Raw genomic sequence first — 18,908 nt, 5'->3', positions numbered from 1 at the left:
CTGTTGAAAGTGAAACAGCCAATCAGAGCAATCGTAATATTTCAACAATGAAAATTGAAGAAATATTACAATCCAGAGATGGCCGATGCTGCAATAGCATCGGCCATGGCTGGAGACCCCGATCTGCCTCCACACACACACTGACAGTGGCGATCTGACGCCGCTGTCAGCCTTTCCTACCCCTCCGTTCTGTCCCCGCTGCCCTCTTCTCCCCTCCACCCCCCCATCCTGTCTGGCACCCCCCCGCTGTCCGATCCCACCCCCCATACTTACCGAGTCCTGGTGTCCCTCCCGGTGTCCGTCTGGCTTCCAGGATGGACGCTGCCATCTTGTAAAATGGCGGGCACATGCGTAGTGCGCCCGCCGAATCTGCCGGCCAGCAGATTCATTCATTTATTTTGATCACTGTGATACATCCTATCACAGTGATCCAAATAAAAAAAATAGTAAGTAGCCCCCCTTTATCACCCCCATAGGTAGGGAACATCACAAAATAAAGAAATTATATTTATTTCTATTTTTCCACTAGGGTTAGGGCTACAACTAGGGTTAGAGTTAGGGCTAGGGTTTGAACTAGGGTTAGGGTTAGAACTAGAATTAGGGTTGGAATTAGGGTATGTGCACACAGTGCAGATTTGGCTGCGGATTCACAGCAGTTTTCTGTGCGGTGTACAGTACTATGTAAACCTATGGAAAAGCAAATCTGCTGTGCTCATGGTGCTTAAAATACCGTGCGGAAACGCTGAGTTGTATTTTCTGCAGCATGTCAATTCTTTGTGCGCATTCCGCAGCGTTTTACACCTGCGCCTCAATAGGAATCTGCAGGTGTAAAACCGGATGAGAAATCCTTACAAAAAATGCAGGAAATCCGCGGGAAATCCGCAGGTAAAATGCAGTGCGCTTTACCTGCGGATTTTTAAAAAACGGTGCGGAAAAATCCGCACACGAATCCGCAACGTGGGCACGTAGGGTTAGGGTTGGAATTAGAGATAAGATTAGGGTTAGCAGTGTGTTGGGGTTAGGCTTGTGGTTACGGATAAGATTAGGGTTAGCGGTGTGTTGGGGTTAGGCTTGTGGTTAGGGTTATGGTTGGGATTAGGGCTAAGGGTGTGTTGGGGTTAGAGTTGTGGTTAGGGTTATGGTTGGGATTAGGGCTAGGGGTGTGTTGGGGTTAGAGTTGTGGTTAGGGTTACGGTTGGGATTAGGGCTAGGGGTGTGTTGGGGATAGAGATGTGGTTAGAGTTATGGTTAGGGTTGGGATTAGGGTTAGTGGTGTGTTGGGGTTAATGTTTGAGCTAGAATTGAGGGGTTTCTACTGTTTAGGCACATTAGGGGGTCCCAAACGCGACATGACGCCACCTTTGATTCCAGCCAATTTCGCGTTAAAAAAGTCAAATGGTGCTCCCTCCCTTCTGAGCTCTGCCGTGCACCCAAACAGTCGTTTACCCCCACATATGGGGCATCAGCGTACTCAGGACAAATTGAACAAAAACTTTTGGGGTCCAATTTCTCCTGTTAACCTTGTGAAAATAAAAAATAGCGGACTAAAAAATAATTTTTGAGGAAAAAAAAAAGATTTTTTATTTTCACGGCTCTACGTTATAAACGTCTGTGAAGCACTTGGGGGTTCAAAGTGCTCACCACACATCTAGATAAGTTCCTTGGGGGGGTCTAGTTTCCAAAATGGGGTCACTTGTGGGGGTTTCTTCTGTTTAGGCACATCAGGGGCTCTGCAAACGTAACGTGACGTCTGCAGACCATTCCATCAAAGTCTGCATTTCAAAATGTCACTACTTCCCTTCCAAGCCCCGACGTGTCCCCAAACAGTGGTTTACTCCCACATATGGGGTATCAGCGTACTCAGGACAAACTGGACAACTTTTGGGGTCCAAATTCTCCTGTTACCCTTGTGAAAATAAAAAATTGCGGCCTTAAAAATAATTTTTGAGGAAAGAAAAATGATTTTTTATTATATGCGCTATAAACTTCTGTGAAGCACTTGGGGGTTCAAAGTGCTCACCGCACATCTAGTATAGTTCATTGGGAGGTCTAGTTTCCAAAATGGGGTCACTTGTGGGGGAGCTCCAATGTTTAGGCACACAGCGGCTCTCCAAACGCGACATGGTGTCCGCTAGCGATTGGAGCCAATTGTTCATTTAAAAAGTCAAATGGCGCTCCTTCCCTTCCGAGCCCTGCCGTGCACCCGAACAGTGGTTTACACCCACATATGAGGTATCGGTGTAATCAGGAGAAATTGTCCAACAAATTTTATGATCCATTTTATTATGTAGCCCATGTGAAAATGAAAAAAATTGAGGCTAAAAGAAATTTTTTGTGAAAAAAAAGTACTTTTTCATTTTTACAGATCAATTTGTGAAGCACCGGGGGGTTCAACGTGCTCAATATGCAGCTAGATAAGTTCCTTAGTGGGTCTAGTTTCCAAAATGGGGTCACTTGTGGGGGCTCTCCAAACATGACATGGTATCCGCTAAAGATTGGAGCCAATTTTTCATTCAAAAAGTCAAACGGCGCTCCTTCCCTTCCGAGCCCTGTCATGCGCCCAAACAGTGGTTCCCCCCACATATGGGGTATCAGCGTACTCAGGACAAATTGGACAACAACTTTTGGGGTCCACTTTCTCCTTTTACCCTTTGGAAAATGAAAAAATTGTTGCTAAAAGATCATTTTTGTGACTAAAAAGTTAAATGTTCATTTTTTCCTTCCCTGTTGCTTCTGCTGCTGTGAAACACCTGAAGGGTTAATAAACTTCTTGAATGTGGTTTTGAGCACCTTGAGGGGTGCAGTTTTTATAATGGTGTCACTTTTGGGTATTTTCAGCCACATAGACCCCTCAAACTGACTTCAAATGTGAGGTGGTCCCTAAAAAAATGGTTTTGTAAATTTTGTTGTAAAATTGAGAAATCGCTGGTCAGATTTTAACCCTTATAACTTCCTAGCAAAAAAAAAATTTTGTTTCCAAAATTGTGCTGATGTAAAGTAATCATGTGGGAAATGTTATTTATTAACTATTTTGTGTCACATAACTCTGGTTTAACAAAATAAAAATTCAAAATTTGAAAATTGCGAAATTTTCAAAATTTTCACCAAATTTCCATTTTTTTCACAAATAAACGCAAACATTATCGACTAACATGAAGCTTAATATGTCACGAAAAAACATTCTCTGAATCGCTAGTATCCGTTGAAGCACTCTTGAGTTATTACCTCATAAAGGGACACTGGTCAGAAATGCAAAAAACGGCCAGGTCGTTAAGGTCAAAATAGGCTGGGTCATGAAGGGGTTAAACAAAAAAAATTTAAAAAAATATTTTTATTCTGAAATGTACCAAGTAAAAACAACGAAGTTTCGGCTTAAAAAAAAGCCTTCATCAGGTAAAATATACATCCATACTGAAACAATAACCATGTCTTTATAAACCCTTTTTACAAATGGAAAGGGAGGGTGTTTGTTACTAGCACTAATCCTTCACTTAATTTGCATACTCCTCTTAATTTGTTTAACTCTTTAGCACAGGTGGATAAAATATATAATTCACATATCTTAAAACGTTATGCTCTAGTTAAAGGTAATAATCCATTATAAAGCAAAGAAAAAAAACAACACAAAAATTAATAAATAAATAAAAAAAATAAAAAAATAAAGCAGCAACACCAAAAGAAAAAATTATAAATCTAATCGCTATGCCACTAGGTATAGCATCTCTAAACTTTCTTGATCACATCCTTTAAACAATTCGGGTACAGGGTTTGTAACCGAAAAATCCAAAAAGATTCCTTCCTGTTTAATATTTGATTGCAATTAAGCACTCCAGAAGGTAAAATTTCTACTTGTGTAACTGTTATTTGGAATTTTTTGTTGTGCTTTAATAACATGTGCCGCGATAAGCTATGCTGAAGGAAACCGATTTTAGTATTATGACGGTGTCCATTCATTCTTGCTCTGACAGTTTGTATTTTGCGGCCAACATATTGGAGGCCGTAACAACACGTGATCACGTAAACAACATAGTCACTGTCGCAAGATAGATGTTACTTAATCTCAAAGACCTCCCCCATACTGTATGAAGTGATCGAGCAAGCCCCATGTTGTAAGATGTTGCATGTATAGCAATTCCTTGATCCACATTTGTAGACGCCCGGAGATGAATTTCTAGAGACAGCTTTTGAAAACCCACAAGTGAAATCTGTGTAGGGTTTTAGGTTGCTGGGCACTATTAAATTTCTTATGGTGCAACCCCTCTTAACCCCTTTCTGACATTAGACGTACTATCCCATCGAGGTGGTATGGGCCCGTATGACCACCGACGGGATAGTATGTCTAACGCGATCAGCCGCGCTCTCGGGGGGAGCGCGGCTGATCGCAGCCGGGTGTCAGCTGACTATCACAGCTGACATCCGGCACTATGTGCCAGGAGCGGTCATGGACAGCTCCTGGCACACTAACCCCCGGAACACTGCGATCAAACATGATTGCAGCGTTCCGGAGGCATAGGGAAGCATCGTGCAGGGAGGGAGCTCCCTGCGTGCTTCCCTGAGACCCTCGGAGCAACGCGATGTGATAGCATTGCTCCGAGTGTCTCCTCCGTCCTCGTCCCTGCAGGCCCTGGATCCAAGATGGCCGCAGGGCTCCTTCCGGGGCCTGCAGGGAGGTGGCTTGCTGAGTGACACAGTGTATTGCAAAGTGTCAGATCAGCAATCTGACACTTTACCATGATGTCCCACACTAGGACAAAGTAAAAAAAAAAAAATCCTAAATAAAAAAAAAATATTGCTCCAATAAATAAATTTATGTAAATTAAAAAAAAAAACAATAAAAGTACACATATTTAGTATTGCCGCGTCCGTAACGATCCGACCTATAAAACTCTCCCACTAGTTAACCCCTTCATTGAACACCGTAAAAATAAAAAAAAACTAGGCAAAAAACAATGCTTTATCATCATACCACCGAACAAAATGTGGAATAACACGCGACCAAAAAGACGGATGTAAATAAACATTATACTGCCGGACACGACATCTTGTCCCGCAAAAAACGAGCCACCATACAGCATCATCAGCGTAAAAATAAAAAAGTTATTGCCCTCAGAATAAAGCGATGCAAAAATAATTATTTTTTCTATAAAATAGTTTTTATTGTATAAAAGCGCCAAAACATAAAGATATTAATGAGGTATCACTGTAATCGTACTGACCCAAAGAATAAAATTGCTTTATCAATTTTATCAAACGCGGAACGGTATAAACGCCCCCCCAAAACAAATTCACAAATTGCTGGTTTTTGTTCATTCTGCCTAACAAAAATCGGAATAAAAAGCGATGAATAAATGTCATATGCCCGAAAATGATACCAATAAAAACATCAACTCGTCCCGCAAAAAACAAGACCTCACATGACTCTGTGGAGGACCAAAATATGGAAAAATTATAGCTCTCAGAATGTGGTAACACAAAAAATATTTTTTGCAATAAAAAGCGTCTTTTAGTGTGTGACAGCTGCCAAACATAAAAAAACACTATAAATAGTAAATCAAACCCCCCATTAACACATCCTTGGTTAGGGAAAAATAATAAAATAAAAAATGTATTTATTTCCGTTTTCCCATTAGGATTAGGGTTAGGGTGGGGCTAAAGTTAGGGTTGGTGCTAAAGTTAGGGTTAGGGTTGGGGCTAAAATTAGGGTAGGGGCTTATTTTAGGGTTAGGGTTGGGGCTAAAGTTAGGGTTGGGGCTAAAGTTAGGGTTGGGGCTAAAGTTAGGGTTACGTTTACGGTTGGGTTAGGGGTGTGTCAGGGTTAGGGGTTTGGTTAGGGTTGTGATTAGGGTTAGGGGTGTGTTGTGTTTAGGGGTGTGGTTAGGTTTGGGATTAGGGTTGGAGTTAGAATTGGGAGGTTTCCACTGTTTAGGCACACCAAGGGCTCTGCAAGCTCAACATGACGTCTGATCTCAATCCATACAATTCTGCATTGAAAAAGTAAAACGGTGCTCCTTCCCTTCCGAGCTCTGCCGTGCGCCCAAACAGTGGTTTACCCCCACATATGGGGTATCAGCATACTCAGGACAAATTGTACAAGAACTTTTGGGGTCCAATTTCTCCTGTTACCCTTGGGAAAATAAAAAATTGGGGGCGAAAAACAATTTTTGCTGAAAAAAAATGATTTTTTATTTTTACGGCTCTACATTATAAACTTCTGTGAAGCACTTGGGGGTTCAAAGTGCTCACCACACATCTAGATAAGTTCCTTAGGGGGTCTAATTTCCAAAATGGTGTCACTTTTGGGAGGTTTCCACTGTTTAGGCACATCAGGGGCTCTCCAAACGCAACATGGCGTCCTATCTCAATTTCAGCTAATTTTGCATTGAAAAGTCAAATGGCGCTCCTTCCCTTCCGAGCTCTGTCGTGCACCCAAACAGTGGTTTACCCCCACATATGGGGTATCGGCGTACTCAGGACAAATTGTACAACAACTTTTGCGGTCCGATTTCTCCTGTTATCCTTGGTAAAATGAAACAAATTGGATCAGAAGTAAATTTTTTGTGAAAAGAAGTTAAATGTTCATTTTTTAAAAACATTTCAAAAATTCCTGTGAAACACCTGAAGGGTTAATAAACTTCTTGAATGTGGTTTTGAGCACCTTGAGGGGTGCAGTTTTTAGAATGGTGTCACACTTGGGTATTTTCTATCATATAGACCCCTCAAAGTGACTTCAAATGCGATGTGGTCCCTAAAAAAAAATTGGTGTTGTAAAAATGAGAAATTGCTGGTCAACTTTTAACCCTTATAACTCTCTAACAAAAAAAAATTTGTTTCCAAAATTGTTGTGATGTAAAGTAGAAATGTTGGGAAATGTTACTTATTATGTATTTTGTGTGACATATTTCTGTGATTTAAGGGCATGAAAATTCAAAGTTGGAAAATTGCGATATTTTCAAAATTTTCGCCAAATTTGTTTTTTTCACAAATAAACTCAAATAATGTCAAGGACATGTTACCACTAACATGAGAAAACATTGCCAGATTTACCGGGATCCGTTGAAGCGTTCCAGAGTTATAACCTCATAAAAGGACAGTGGTCAGAATTGTAAAAATTGGCCCGGTCATTAACATGCAAACCACCCTTGGGGGTAAAGGGGTTAAAGGTAATACCAGTTTTTTTTTGGTAAAAAATTCTTTAAGATGGGATCTTTAATTAAAAGGTACCAACATTTTTCAACTATGTCTCTTATTTTATGATTACCATTATTAAACTGAGTTACGAAATTAAAATGCCAGGGAATTGTTATTGTTGTTTGGTTCTTTCTTCGCCATCAACTAGATGACTTCTTAGAAAAAAGTATAGAGCAGGAAATTGTCCCGAAAGGGCTGCTGATCCACTTTTCAGACGACGCAGTGTTTTTGGATGAATGGAATAGAATTTTGAAATAGTGTTCCTATAATTTAATGCAGCTACTCAGTAAAAAACGCACAACGCTAGCACATAAAGCGGCAGCATTGTGTGAAACCAATCTATTGGAATGAGAAAAATTTTAAACAAATCTGTTCTATCAAGGGCTAAATAGGGATACTACAAGAAAATTGCAGTCTTTTGAGAATGTTCTGATGAAAAATAAAACAAAGAAATTTAGACGACATGCGGTCACACTAAAACCTACAAAGCAAAATCAGGAGTCAAAATTAAGCCTAACAATAGATTGGTTATTACTAATAAAGGTACAGTTACAGAAAATATTAACGTTGATTCCAAGGCTTCACAACTTCACAAAAACCAGTAGGGAACAAAAAGGGAGAGCTAGCTCTCTTGGAAATATTTCAAAAAATGCCCGTACCTTTTATAATTCGAATTCTCAAAAAAACATAAAATAATGAAATACATGAAAAACTCGGGGCAAAACCCAAAATTAAGACATTGAGACAATATAGTAACCTCAGTACCTCCACCCCAGAAAATCCTAATAAATCAGCGAAGGACTCCAATATTGATGTTTTGATTGATTTAAATCTAGATTCCATCACTTCTTCCATCAACAGAGGTTCTTCGCTCTTATTAGAGGAAATTGGAGACAGAAAAGGGGATTCGATTGTTACCAACACCCAACACCAGTTTACCACCCCTCTCGAAAACAACTGATGATGCAAATAACATCGGCAAGTGTCATCCTCACGCTGACATCATATGCATCAATAACAATAACGACAATAAAGGGGAGTCTCCAGATTGTCCAATAAATATCAGCTCACTTACCGTACATGAAATTACAGAACCGGACTCAATTTTTACTATGGTAATACATGCCTCCCCATCACCTACAATGTCTAATATCTCTTTTTTAGAGATTGGTCCTCCCAGGACAAGTTCCGGGGAAACCACTATAATACCTTAACAGAATCACAAATCGCATGGCTAGAGCCTCCCCCAAATACAATCCCACCGCGCCACCCGTCGCAAAGTGCCATCAGCAACTTTTCCCCACGGTTACAGGTGGGCTCAACTCGAAAACGCAAAGGGTGTCCCGAGGAACAAGAGGGAGGGGTAGAAAATCAGGCAACAAAAAATCTAAAAATACACTAAATCATCATTCTGTTTCTTTACTATTTATTGAAGATGCACATTCTCAATTAACATCCACTGTCGCCCATGGTGGATTATCTAATGGGCCCACTATAAAATTTTTTTTTATTTATCTAAGTATGTACTGTCCTCCACTGAAATTGAGGTCCTTTCCAAGGGCCTTAGTTTCTGTCCGACACAAAACATCAATCCATTTCTACTTTTTCTTGACCTCAACTCATTCACCAGAAAGTTAACCCTTGCTCGACATTTTGTCCTACAGGAACGCACCTGTGGATCAAATGTCCGTTTAACCACTTCAGTACCACCAGATAATCATCTGTTTGTCTATAAAGATGTAGTCCCAACTGCTATGTTTAATCCCATTCATCATCGAGGGAACCACATTGACACATTCTTTGCATTAGTTGCAGAAGAATTTCGGAACATCAATTGTTTCAATATTAACCGAAAAAATAAATGTCAAGCTAACAAGAAGACATATTGGTCGAACATAACACATGCAGAGAAAAAGGCTTTGGAATCACTGAAGAAAAACTCAATTTTGGTGATTAGAGAAGCAGACAAGGGGGGCGGGGTTGTAATCCAAAACAGGGAAGATTATTTAAACGAAGCATTCCGTATCTTGTCTGATGCAAAATATTATGAGAAACTAAATACCGATCCTTCCACTCAATTCTCATTAGACTATCACACCCTTATAGATGATGCCTATAAAAAGGGATATTAAATAAAAAAATAAAAATAACAGATTTCTTACCAACAAAAATCCAACTGTAGCATTTTATTACCACCTCCCGAAAGTCCACAAGGACACAAAAAATCCCCCGGGATGACCGATAATTTCTGGGATTGGCTCCCTGACATCACATTTATCACACTTTATTGACCTGTTTTTACAAGACATTGTCTTGGGTTTACACTCTTATCTTCGGGACTCCACACAGTTCATCCAAGAATCTAAAGATATAGTATGGCAAGAGGGTTATCTTTTTATTACACTTGATGTAGTACGTCTATATTCCAACATTGAACATACAATGGGACTGGCAGCTGTTTATTTTTGTCTCCAAGAAAACAAACAAATACCATCCTCACAGAGGGAGTTTTTACTAAAAGGTTTGGAATTTATTTAAAAACATTTTTTTTTTCTTTTCAGGATGTACTCTATCTACAGAGGCTCGGGATCGCGATGGGGATGTGGATTGCCCCAAGTTTCGCTAATCTCTTCATGGGGTGATTTGAGTCCCTATCTGTGCTATCCGAGCCTTTTTTTAAAGAAAAAATTCTGATTTATAAATGCTGTATAGATGATATGGTGATCCTCTGGAAGGGGTCCATAGAACAAGCATGGGAATTAATTAATAAACTAAACATGAATGTATGGGGGATTACTTTTACTGCAGATATAGATAAAAATAAAATCACTTTTCTAGATCTTGAAGTAAGCCACAAAGACAGAGGCATAGTGACAAAAACCTTTTTAAAAAAAGTAGCTAGTAATGCGTTTATTTGTGAAAAAAAAACGGAAATTTGGCAAAAATTTTGAAAATTTCGCAATTTTCCAACTTTGAATTTTTATGCCCTTAAATCACAGAGATATGTCACACAAAATACTTAATAAGTAACATTTCCCACATGTCTACTTTACATCAGCACAATTTTGGAAACAAATTTTTTTTTTGTTAGGGAGTTATAAGGGTTAAAAGTTGACCAGCAATTTCTCATTTTTACAACACCATTTAATTTATTAATTTAATTGATAGTTTTGATGCCTTCAGTGCGAATGTACAATTTTCAGTCATGAAAATACAGAAAAATCTTTAAATGAGAAGGTGTGTCCAAACTTTTGGTCTGTACTGTAGCACTAACATATTCCGCAGCGCTTTACAGTTTTGCACACATTATCATCACTGTTCCCAATGGGGCTCACAACCTAAATCCCGTATCAGTATGTCTTTGGAATGTGGGAGGAAAACGGAGTTCCCAGAGGAAACCCACGCAAACACGGGGAGAACATACAAACTCCTTGCAGATGTTGTCCTTGGTGGGATTTGAAGCCAAGACTCCAGAGCTGTAAGGCTGCAGTGATAACCACTGAGCCACCGTGCAGCCCCTTCCCAGGCTACTAATATCAGCCTGCAGCTGTCTGCATATAGGGGGACCCATGTAAATTTTTTTCTGGGGTTCACCTGTAAACTAGCCAGTAAAGGCTAAGCAAACACCTGTGAGCTGATATTAATAGCCTGGGAACATTTGTAGCTATTGGCTCCTTCCCAAAATATTAACCGGCAGCTTTCCCTCTGCTGGTTATTAAAATTATGCAGGAGCCCAAGCAATTTGTTTAATTTTTTTTGAAAAATAACCAGATATTGCATGTCAGGCAGATTTCTTAGGGTTTGTTCCCACAGTCAGTAAACGCTGCAGGTTGGACGCGGCGTACATCCACAGCGTTCAACCCGCAGTGGCCACATGTTACAGCATAGTGGATGGGATTTCAAGAAATCCCATGTCCACTATGCGTGCACTGGCACCCGCAGTTTCCCTGCGGAGACGGACATGCCGCGCGTCTTTCCAGACTGCTGCATTTCAATTTATCTTGCGGAGACGTTCAGTCTCCGCAACATAAATGTCACCTATCCAATGTATAGGGCGCGGTGATTCTGCACAGTTCAATTAATACCTGCGTTCAAAAGACAGCAGCACTTTGGACGGAGCGGACATGTGCTGCGTCCAAAGCGCTGCCAATTACTGACCATGGGGAATATAGCCTAAGAACAGTTGCTATTTTGTTACAGCATATGTAGGTTAATTATGCTAATGCTCCTACATAGGCTGGTGACTGTGTGTGCGTGTCTTTATTTAATATTAATTAGGGTATTTTGCGGAAGGCGTTGTCCAAGGAAATTACACCACTTTTTTTTTATTAATATATCTTTATTTAGCTTACAAATCCGCATCAAATCCGTGCAGAATTTCAACTACGTTTTCTGCCAAGAGAGACAGAATCCATGCAGAAATATACACAAGAAAATATGCAACGTGCGCACATAGCATTACAGAAAAATATATGCTCCAAAAGCCAAATAGTGCTCCTTCCGAGTCGTCTATAACCCTACCCGCGCCGCCCTCCATTCCGCTAATGACCTAAGGCCTCAATTCTCAATAATCCAAACCTCCCACTTCCGTTTTCAAGTTTTCTTGCATCCTTTGCCAATTCTCTGAAATGCACTACCCAGGACAATTCGATTACTATATATACTCGAGTATAAGCCGAGATTTTCAGCCCATGTTTTAGGCTGAAAGTGCCCCTCTCGGGTCATACTTGAGTCATTGACCCTGGGGGGTCGGTGGGGGAGGGGGAGCGGTGGCTGTGACATACTCACCTGCTCCTGGCGCGGTCCCTGCATCTTCGATGGTCTCCGGGCGCTGACAGCTTCTTCCAGCTTTGAGCGGTCACATGGTACCGCTCATTACAGTAATGAATATGGACGCAACTCCACTCCCATAGGGGTGTAGCCGCATATTCATTACTGTAATGAGCGGTACCGGTGACCGCTCAAAGCTGGAAGAGCTGCCGCGCCTGGAGAGTCAATCAGAGAAGCTGCCACGGACCGTGCTGGGAGCAGGTAAGTATAATGGGGAGGGGGAGCACCGAGATATTCTCCTGTCCTCGTTCCACCGCCGGGCGCCGTCTTCCACATCATCTGCCTGTGACGCTCAGGTCAGAGGGCACGATGATGTGGTTAGTGCGCGCCCTCTGCCTTGAGCGTCAGTGCGGAGGACGGGGAAGACACAGCGGCGCCCAGGTGGTGGAACGGGGAAAGGTGACTATAGCAAGTGCCGGGGGCCTGAGCGATGAGAGGTGAGTATGTCTTTTTTTTTTTTTTAAATCGCAACAACAGCATATGGGGCATAATAGTCTATGGAGCATCTTACGGGGCCATAATCAGCATTTGTGGAGCATTATATGGGGCGTAATAGTCTATGGAGCATCTTATGAGGCCATAATCAACATTTGAGGAGCATTATACAGGGCAAATGTGTCTATGGAGCATCTTATGAGGCCATAATCAGCATTTGTGCAGCATTATACGGGGCAAATGTCCGTACGGTGCATCTTATGGGGCCATAATCAACATTTGTGCAGCATTGTATGGGGCAAATGTCTCTATGGAGCATCTTATGAGGCCATAATCAGCATTTGTGCAGCATTATATGGGGCAACTTTCTGTATGGAGCATCTTATGGGGTCATAATCAACATTTGTGCAGCATTATATGGGACATATTTTAATATGGAGCATCTTATGGGGCCCATCATAAACTTTATGGAGCATTATATAGGGCATATTTTGTATGGAGCATCTTATGGGGGCCATCATGAACTGTATGGAGCATTATATGGGGCTCCTGATTCAATATGGATATTCAAAAACACTTATCCTACTGATGTCTCACTTAATTTTACTTTTACTGGTACCTATTTTTATTTTTTACATTTACCGGTAGCTGCTGCATTTTCCACCCTAAGCTTATACTCGAGTCATTAAGTTTTCCCAGTTTGTTGTGGCAAAATTAGGGGTCTCGGCTTATACTCGGGATGGCTTATACTGGAGTATATACGGTAATTTTCATTGGGAGAAATTGCATGACAAATTATAGGGTCCATTTTCTCCTGTGTTAGTAACCATCATGAAAATGTCAAATTTAGTGCTGAAACAGTATTTTACAGGAAAAAAAATGATTTTTATGTCTTCATATCTAAATTGTACAAAGTTTTGTGACTCACCTGTTTGTTAGAAATATTCTTAACACCTCTAGATGAAATCCTTGAGAGTTTTAGTTTTCAAAATGAGGTCACTTTTGTATGTTTCTGCTGTTGTGGTACCTCAGGGGCTCTGCAAATTTGACAAGGTGTCTGCAATCTATTTCAGCCAAATATCCGCTGCAAATAACCAATGGCGCAGTTCCCTTTCCGAACCAGGCCGTATGCCTAAACAGCAGTTTTTGACCACATATGTTGCCATATATGAGAGAAATTGCGTAATAAATTTTAAGGTTCATTTTTCTTCTATTACCCCTTGTAAAAATGAAAAATTTGCAGCTAAAGCAATATTTTAGAGGAAAAAATGCAATTTTTCATTCGACTTTGCATTAATTAGGGAAGGGTTAAATTTCATAACAGCAACTTAGAAAATACCAGAAGTTATGCCATTTTAAAAACTGTACCCCTCAAATTATTCTGCTATATAGGCCCATAAAAGTCACTTTAAAACTGAATAGATACGTAAAAAATTGGTTTATAGAATTTCCATGTAAATGAAAAATAGCTGCTAAATTTTAACTCTTCTAACATTGCATATAAATAAAAGGACGTTTGAAAAATGATGCTGATGTAATGTAGACATACAGTGGGTACTAAAAGTATTCAGACCCCTTTAAATTTTACACTGTTTCATTGCAGCCATTTGGTAAATTAAAAAAAGATAATGTTTTTCTTATTAATGTACACTCTGCATCTCATCTTCACTGAACAAAAAGTTGAAATTTTTGAAAATTTATTAAAAAAGAATGAACGAAATATCACATGGTCATAAGTATTCAGACCCTTTGAACCATCTCAAGGAGGATCACAAGGAAATGGACAGCATCTGACTTAAATATGAGTGAATGAGCAAGGAGTCTGAATATTTATGACCGTGTGATATTTCAGTTCTATTTTAACAAATTTGAAAACATTTCTACATTTCTGGGGTTTTTTTCAGTCAGGATGGGGTGAAGAGTGTACATTAATGAGAAAAAAAAATGAACTTTTTTGAATTTACCAAATGGCTGCAATAAAACAAAGTTAATAATTTAAAGGGGTCTGAATACTTTCTGTAACCACTGTATGACATGTTATTTACTAACTATTTTGTGTGGTAGGACTAGCTACTTTAAGGATATAAGCATTCAAATTTAAAAATGTCTACTTTTTTTTTACATTTTCATCAAATTTAAAATATATTTCCCCAAAACCCCCCAAAACTTATGGACCTTAAACTTACAGCTAAAATAAATTACAACGGGTCACAAAAACAAATCTCAGAATCACTGGGATACAGCGGGTAAAATGGGTATTAAATCTCATCAATTTTCTACATAAGTACACTGCTCAAAAAACTGAAGGGAACACTAAAATCCCACATCCTAGATATCACTGAATAAAATATCCCAGTTGTAAATCTTTATTCACTACATAGTGGAATGTGTTGAGAACAATACAACCTAAAAATGATCAATGTAAATCACAACTAATATCCCACAGAGGTTTGGAGTTGGAATGATGCTCAAAATCAAAGTGGGAAATGAAGTTACAGGCTGATCCAACTTCAGTGGAAAAGCATCAAGACAAGGAAATGACGCTCAGTAGTGTGTGTGGCTTCCACGTGCCTGTATGACCTCCCTACAATGCCTGGGCACGCTCCTCATGAGGCGGCGGATGGTCTCGTGAGGAATCTCCTCCCAGACCTGGACTAAAGCATCCACCAACTCTTGGACAGTCTGTGGTGCAATGTGACATTGGTGGATGGTGCGAGACATGATGTCAAAGATGTGTTCAATAAGACTCAGGTCTGGGGAATGGGTGGGGCCAGTCCATAGCTTCAATGCCTTCATCTTGCAGGAACTGCTGACACACTCCAGCCACATGAGGTCTGACATGGTCCTGCATTAGGAGGAACCCAGGGCTAACCGCACCAGCATAGGGTCTCAAAAGGGGTCTGAGGATCTCATCTCGGTACCTAATAGCAGTCAGGCTACCTCTGGGGAGCACATGGAGGGTTGTGCGGCCCTCCATTGAAATGCCACTCACACCATTACTGACCCACTGCCAAACCAGTCATGCTGAAGGATGTTGCAGGCAGATCGATCTCCACAATGTTTCCAGACTCTGTCATGTCGGTCACGTGCTCAGTGTGAACCTGCTTTCATCTGTGAAGAGCACAGGGCGCAAGTGACAAATTTGCCAATCCTTGTGTTCTGTGGCAAATGCCAAGCGTCCTGCACGGTGTTGGGCTGTGAGCACAGCCCCCATCTGTGGACGTCGGGCACTCAGGCCATCCTTATAGAGTCGGTTTCTAACCATTTGTGCAGACACATGCACATTTGTGGCCTGGAGATCATTTTGCAGGGCTCTTCCTGTTCCTCCTTGCACAAAGGCTGAGGTAGCGGTCCTGCTGCTGGGTTGTTGCCCTCCCACGGCCCCCTCCACATCTCCTGGTGTACTGGCCTGTCTCCTGGTAGCGCCTCAAGCCTCTGGACACTACGCTGACAAACACAGCAAACCTTCTTGCCACAATTCGCATTGATGTGCCATCCTGGATGAGCTGCACTACCTGAGCCACTTGTGTGGGTTGTATAGTTCGTTTCATGCTACTACGAGTGTGAAAGCGTAACCAACATTCAAAAGTGACAAAAACATCAGCCAGAAAGCATTGGTACTGAAATGTGGTCTGTGGCCCCCACCCGCAGAACCACTCCTTTATTGAGCATGTCTTGATAATTGCCAATAATTTCCATCTGTTGTCTATTCCATTTGCACAACAGCATGTGAAATTGATTGTCAAACAGTGTTGCTTCCTAAATGGACAGTTTGAGTTCACAGAAGTTTGATTTACTTGGAGCACTGTATATTTCTAAGGGTGCAATTGACATGAAATTCTCACCAGATGTCGGTTACGAGGCAATTCAATCCATTCACGCAAAAAAAAATTAAATCAAACCATTGCGGTACAGTTCAAAGAGGTGCAAAAAGTAATGGAAAGTCGTGACACCAGCTGAAATCTAACAGTAGTTACAAAGCAATCCTGCCACTTAGTGAAAAATAATATCAGGTGGTTCGCCTGATGACCTATAAAACGGTGTCTCATTAAGAAGGTGCCACAAAAGAAACATCTGATAATGGGCAAAACCAGTGAACTGTCTCAAGAACTTTGCAACCTTATTGTTGCAAAACATACTGATGGCATTGGATTCAGAATTATTTCTTAACTACTGAATGTTCCAGTGACCATTATTGGGGTCATATTCCAGAAGTGGAAAGAGCATAATTTCACCATAAACCAGCCACCCTGCAAGATTTCAGGCAAGAGGATTTAAAGAATTATCAGAAGAGTTGTCCAAGAGTCAAGGACCACTTGTGGAGAGAGAGCTACAAAAGACCTGGAATCAGCAGGTACAATTGTTTCAATGAACAATATAAGTAATGTATTTAACCTCAATGGCCTGTATGATTGCTCACCATGCAATATTCCACTGCTGAACAAAAATGTTCAAGCGTGTTTACAGTTTGCCCAACAACATTTAGACAAGCCTGTGAAATGCTTGGAGAATACATTCCAGTAAGACGAGAACAAAATTTAATGCTTTGGATACCACAATACACACTATGTTTCGAGGCCAAGAGGCACTGTGTATAGCCAAAAAAGCTCCATACCAACAGTGAAGTTTGGGAGGTGGGAACATCATGGTGTGGGTCTGTTTTTCAGTACAAGGCACTGGCAAACTCCATATAGTTGAAGGACAAATGCATTGAAACATTATTGATAAAAACCTTCTGCTATCTACCAGGATGATGAAGATAAAACGAGGGTGGACATTTCAGGAAGACAATGATCCCAAATACACATCCAAGTCAACTCTCCACTGGTTTCAGAGTAAGAAAATAAAACTGCTAGAATGGCCCAGAAAAAAAAAATCACCTGACCTGAATCCAACAGAAAATTTATTGAAGGAACTTAAGCTCACAGTTTATAGAAGGAGCCCACAGAGCCTTCAGGATTGCAAGAGTGTTTGTGTGGAAGAATGGGCCAAAACCATACTTTTCCCTGTGTCATTTCTCTTTGTTACTTAATTTATGGACATTAATGGTTTGATTTTTTTGCCTGTGTGGATTGGAAGGGTTGTTACCGATTACCTATATCTGGTAAGAATTTCATGTCAATAAGGGCCTTTAGAAATGATTTACTTAAAACATAGGTGATGTGTTCAATACTTATTCCACCTGCTGTAAGTTGAAGCATTCCAGAGTTATTACCACAAAGTGACACTAGTGAGATTTGAAAAATGGGGCATCACCCTTGAGCTTAAAATTGGAGTCATTTGAGGAGTTGATGTAGATTCATCCAGTAGTTGCAGGAAATTCTATGACTGTTACATTCATCTGAATGAGTGCTGCAGATATCCATGCACATGCTACAGAAATAACCACATTTAGTTAGCTAGAACTGAAAATTGAACACGTTTTGGTTTGTGTAGCCCTTTATTAGCAACTAAAATAGAAGGTATTTGTTGTACAACACTGGTAATAACTGACTATACATCAATTGTATTATATTCTAATACAGGATAAAGGAGAATTTATAAATGCATTTTTTTTTAATAAAAAGCTTCCATCCTTTATTTTTATAATTTTGTTTTACAACTTGCAAAACTATTCTGAAAGCTGAGTACATGTGCACATATCTGCAAACAGTGCAAATTTAGGTTATGGTAAAGGCTAACTCATTCCACGTAACTAACGTTTTGTAATCATCTGCCACCACTTTAAAGTCTTCAAGTTCACAAACACTTTGACACAACTTTATTTCTGATACCATAACCAAGACAGAAAATCCTGTTTTTATTGGAGTCAAAAAGATAGAAGAAAATCAAGATAGGACTACACCTAAAAGAAAAGGGGGTTCTGAACTTGGTTGAGGCTCCTTATAACCCACAGAGCAGAGCTGCGCTGTGCTGTTGCTTGGCTATGACCCCGTGGACAGAAAGAAAAAGGTTGTGTCAGTATTGTGTTTCCAGGTGGCATCCCTGAGTGTTCAGTGGCTCAATGCACTACAAGTGCCCCAGCAGCATAACTCACTGAACTGTCCTGCCAGCTTCGGCATTGGCTAGACTGAGCATAGTTCAAGAAGGAGAAGCTCATGTTAACTCCGCTCTTCTGAAGCTCTGTTGCAGCCTTAAAGAAAAATAGGAGAAGTTAGTGCATGTATGTCAGAGAACCATAGAATCAGGGAGAAACAAGACTACACATCACATTAACCAACATTGCCAACCTTTGTGTTCTTGTATAATCATGGGACTTATCACACAAGATAAGAATCAGGACTTTAAAATAATCATTAGCTTACAAACATTAAAGGTTGTTAACTATTGAAACTGACACACACTAGTAAATCAAAGGTCAAAGCAGTAGTTGAAGGGTCATTTTACACGTAAAGGTAAATACAACTGCACAAAAAACTTTGTTTTTTTGTAATACGGATTACTTTTGGCATTGC

General features: G+C 40.3%; 1 protein-coding gene across 1 annotated transcript in view; it reads right to left on the bottom strand.

Annotated features, from left to right (window-relative positions):
* Window positions 1–18,002: 18,002 nt before the first annotated feature.
* The window catches only part of MEMO1 (mediator of cell motility 1), a 172,614-nt gene continuing 171,708 nt past the window's right edge, over window positions 18,003–18,908 (bottom strand). Inside the window, exon 9 of the mRNA XM_077283240.1 lies at window positions 18,003–18,586. Coding sequence (XP_077139355.1) covers window positions 18,455–18,586 — 132 coding nt within the window. The 3' untranslated portion in view covers window positions 18,003–18,454. The remainder of the gene's footprint in view (window positions 18,587–18,908) is intronic.

Source organism: Ranitomeya variabilis, chromosome 2 (assembly GCF_051348905.1).
Source record: "Ranitomeya variabilis isolate aRanVar5 chromosome 2, aRanVar5.hap1, whole genome shotgun sequence".
Taxonomy (NCBI): domain Eukaryota; kingdom Metazoa; phylum Chordata; class Amphibia; order Anura; family Dendrobatidae; genus Ranitomeya; species Ranitomeya variabilis.
This window is presented reverse-complemented; position numbering and strand designations above follow the sequence as displayed.